This window comes from Colobus angolensis, unplaced genomic scaffold (assembly GCF_000951035.1).
Source record: "Colobus angolensis palliatus isolate OR3802 unplaced genomic scaffold, Cang.pa_1.0 Scaffold86, whole genome shotgun sequence".
Lineage (NCBI taxonomy): Eukaryota > Metazoa > Chordata > Mammalia > Primates > Cercopithecidae > Colobus > Colobus angolensis.
In genome coordinates, this window is record NW_012122487.1 from 3780511 (window position 1) to 3783766 (window position 3256).

At 50.7% G+C, this 3256-nt stretch overlaps 1 protein-coding gene across 1 annotated transcript in view; it reads left to right on the forward strand.

The window, feature by feature from the left end:
• The window catches only part of HAUS6 (HAUS augmin-like complex, subunit 6), a 72291-nt gene continuing 69035 nt past the window's right edge, over positions 1 to 3256 (forward strand). The window contains exon 1 of the mRNA XM_011930414.1: positions 1 to 588. Coding sequence (XP_011785804.1) covers positions 459 to 588 — 130 coding nt within the window. The 5' untranslated portion in view covers positions 1 to 458. The remainder of the gene's footprint in view (positions 589 to 3256) is intronic.

The window sequence follows — 3256 nt, forward strand, 5'->3', positions numbered from 1 at the left end:
GAAGACCCGAGGATCTGGGCAAGATAGCCGTTACGCAAGCGCGGAACAATTCGCTGGCTGCGCAATTCCCCATGGGTCTTGTAGTTTCTTGGCTGGGCACGACCGGAAGGGAGGAGGGAAGGGCGCATGGCATGGCGGGAGATATAGTCCTTCCGGAAAGTGCCTCCTCCCTCGGAAGACTGGCGGCGCAGGCGCATACTGCTCTTCCTTAAGGGCGGGAGTCTCGGTTTGTGGTGGCTTTGCTGAGGCAGTTGTGGCCGCACTACCGTTAGAAGTTCAGTTTCCCGGAGGCTGTAAGTCCCTTAGAGGCGAAATGGCTCCGGGCGAGAAAGGAGCAGGCTTTGGCAATGGAAGAACCGCCGCGACCTCAGGCTGACCGTAGGGAGGGATCTTGAGGGCTCTCCGAGTCCCCTGGGTTTGCGCTTTCTTTCTTCGCAGCCGCCGTGCCTACCGCGAGGATGAGCTCGGCTTCGGTCACTGCTTTCGAGAAGGAGCATCTCTGGATGTATCTGCAGGCGCTCGGCTTCGAACCAGGCCCGGCAACCATTGCCTGCGGAAAGATCGTGTCGCATACGCACCTCGGAGTGTAAGGAGGCCGGGGCCGGCGGGGCGAGGGAGCCTGAGCCGGGGGACGCCGGGGGCCTCGCCCTTTTGTATACCCCGGAGGTTGATTAATTAGAATTGGTTGAGCGGTTACTCTGTGCCAGGCATTGACTCCAAAGTTCCTACTCCCAGTTGCTGCCAGCCTAGTGGCAGAGACAGTCAGTAAATAATGGAAGAGTTCCGGAAGCGCTCTGTTGGCGAGTGCAAAGTCTGCAGATGGGCAGAGTGCAAAACTGGAGGGACAGCTTAATTCTGCCTAGGTGGTGGAGGGGTGGTCTGTGGAGTAGTGGGAGGGATGGCGGGTAGCAGTGGAAGAGAATGGGAACCTTACGTACAGAATGCCTTTTGAACTCAAGGGAGCCTTTGAAGGTGGTTGTTTAACTATAATTTTTAATTTTTGGATTAGTAAGGCATGCTGGAGTTAGCATAAAACAACGGAGAAGGTATTAAAAACTAATACCCTTTTAGTGAAAAGTATGGAAAGTAAAAGCCCCTTCCCTACTTTTTCCACTTCTGTTAAGGTTATGGATCCCTCCTAATAACTCACTGTAAATAACTCTGTTTATATTTCTATGTTTTATCAACTTTATCCAGTATCTCTGTTTAATCATTCCCACTGTAGGTCAAGGGGAATTTGGGATAGATACATTGGCCATCTTCTATTCTCCTCAATCTGTTTGATTTTTGTAAATTACATACTTTCAGTTCTTCTAGAGGCTTTTTTTTTTTTTGAAACGGAGTCTCGCTCTGTCGCCCAGGCTGGAGTGCACTGGCGATCTCGGCTCACTGCAGCCTCCGCCTCCCGGGTTCAAGTGATTTCTGCCTCAGCCTCCTGAGTAGCTGGGACTACAGGCGCCCGCCACCATGTCCGGCTAATTTTTGTATTTTTAGTAGAGACATGAGTTTCACTACATTGGCCAGGCTGGTCTCGAACTTCTGACCTCATGATCCGCCGGCCTCGGCCTCCCAAAGTGCCAGGATTACAGGCTTGAGCCACCACGCCTGACCGTGGCTGTGGTTTTTTCTTTGTTTTTGTTTTTGTTTTGAGTCGGAGTCTGGCTCTGTCGCCCAGGCTGGGATTACAGGTGCCCGCCGCTGCGCCCGGCTAATTTTTGTGTGTGTGTGTGTGTGGTTTTTTTTTTTTTTTTGAGACGGAGTCTGGCTCTGTCGCCCAGGCTGGAGCACAGTGGCCGGATCTCAGCTCACTGCAAACTCCGCCTCCCAGGTTCACGCCATTCTCCTGCCTCAGCCTTCCGAGCTGGGACTACAGGCGCCTGCCACCTCGCCCGGCTAGTTTTTTGTATTTTTTAGTAGAGACGGGGTTTCACCGTGTTAGCCAGGATGGTCTCGATCTCCTGACCTCGTGATCCGCCCGTCTCGGCCTCCCAAAGTGCTGGGATTACAGGCTTGAGCCACCGCGCGGCCAATTTTTGTGTTTTTAGTAGAGACGGGGTTTCGCCATGTTGGTCAAGCTGGTCTCAAACTCCTGACCTCAGGTGATGCACCCGCCTCGGCCTCCCAAAGTACTGGGATTACAGGCGTGAGGCACTGCGCCCAGCGACCTCTATTTCTTGATTCATCAATCTCTTTTGATTCCTACCATAATTTCACAATGAACCGAGCTATTATAAGATTTCCTTCCTCCTCTGCCTTCCCCCTCTTGACTTGTTTTGGCTGTATTTTTTCTGCCAGGATTTACAACTGTAATTAAGTTTTGTTTGGTACTTATTTTTGAGAAGTTACTATTAACGTGTGTAGCGGCCTGTCTAGCAGTCCTTTCTAAAAATTGAGTACCGCCTGGCGTGGTGGCTCATGCCTGTAATCCTAGCACTTTGGGAGGCCGAGGAGGCGGATTGCCTGAGCTCAGGAGTTCGGAAACAGCCTGGGCAACACGGTGTAATCCCATCTCTACTAAAATACAAAAAATTAGCCGGGCGTGGCAGCGTGCGCCTGTAGTCCCAGGTACTGGTGAGGCTGAGGCAGGAGAATGGCTTGAGCCCAGGAGGTGGAGGTTGCAGTGAGCCTAGATCTGGCCACTCTCCAGCCTGGGTGACAGAGGAAGACTCAGTCTCCGGGGAAAAAAAAAATTGACTGCAAGCATATAGCGTTTATCAGGTTCATGTATTATTTGTTTCACATGATTTGATGGCCCATAGCACAGTCACATTTTCTCTATACTGGTAGAGAAGTCTGAAGCTTTTCCAGAGTTCTGCTGAGAATGGCTCTCATTGTCACTGCATCATTCTCTCCAGTGTTTTGGCAATTTTAGTTGTTTTTTTTTTTTTTTGGGACAGAGTGTGCTGTGTCTCCCAGGCTGGAGTACAATGTCACAATCTTGGTTCACTGCAACCTCCGCCTCCCGGGTTCAAGCAGTTCTCCTGCCTCAGCCTCCTCAGTAGCTGGGACTACAGGCACCTGCCACTGTGCCCAGCTAATTTTTGTATTTTTTGGTAGAGACAGGGTTTTGCCACATTGGCCAGGCTGTACTACTTTGCATTCTGCCAACAAGGTACAAGCATTCCCTTTTCTCTGCAGGATTCACCATCTTATAACATATGTCCCCTTTAAATGCTTTATTTTATTTTATTTTGTTTTTTTGAGGCAGAGTCTCACTCTGTCATCCAGGCTGGAGTGCAGTGGCATGATCTCAGCT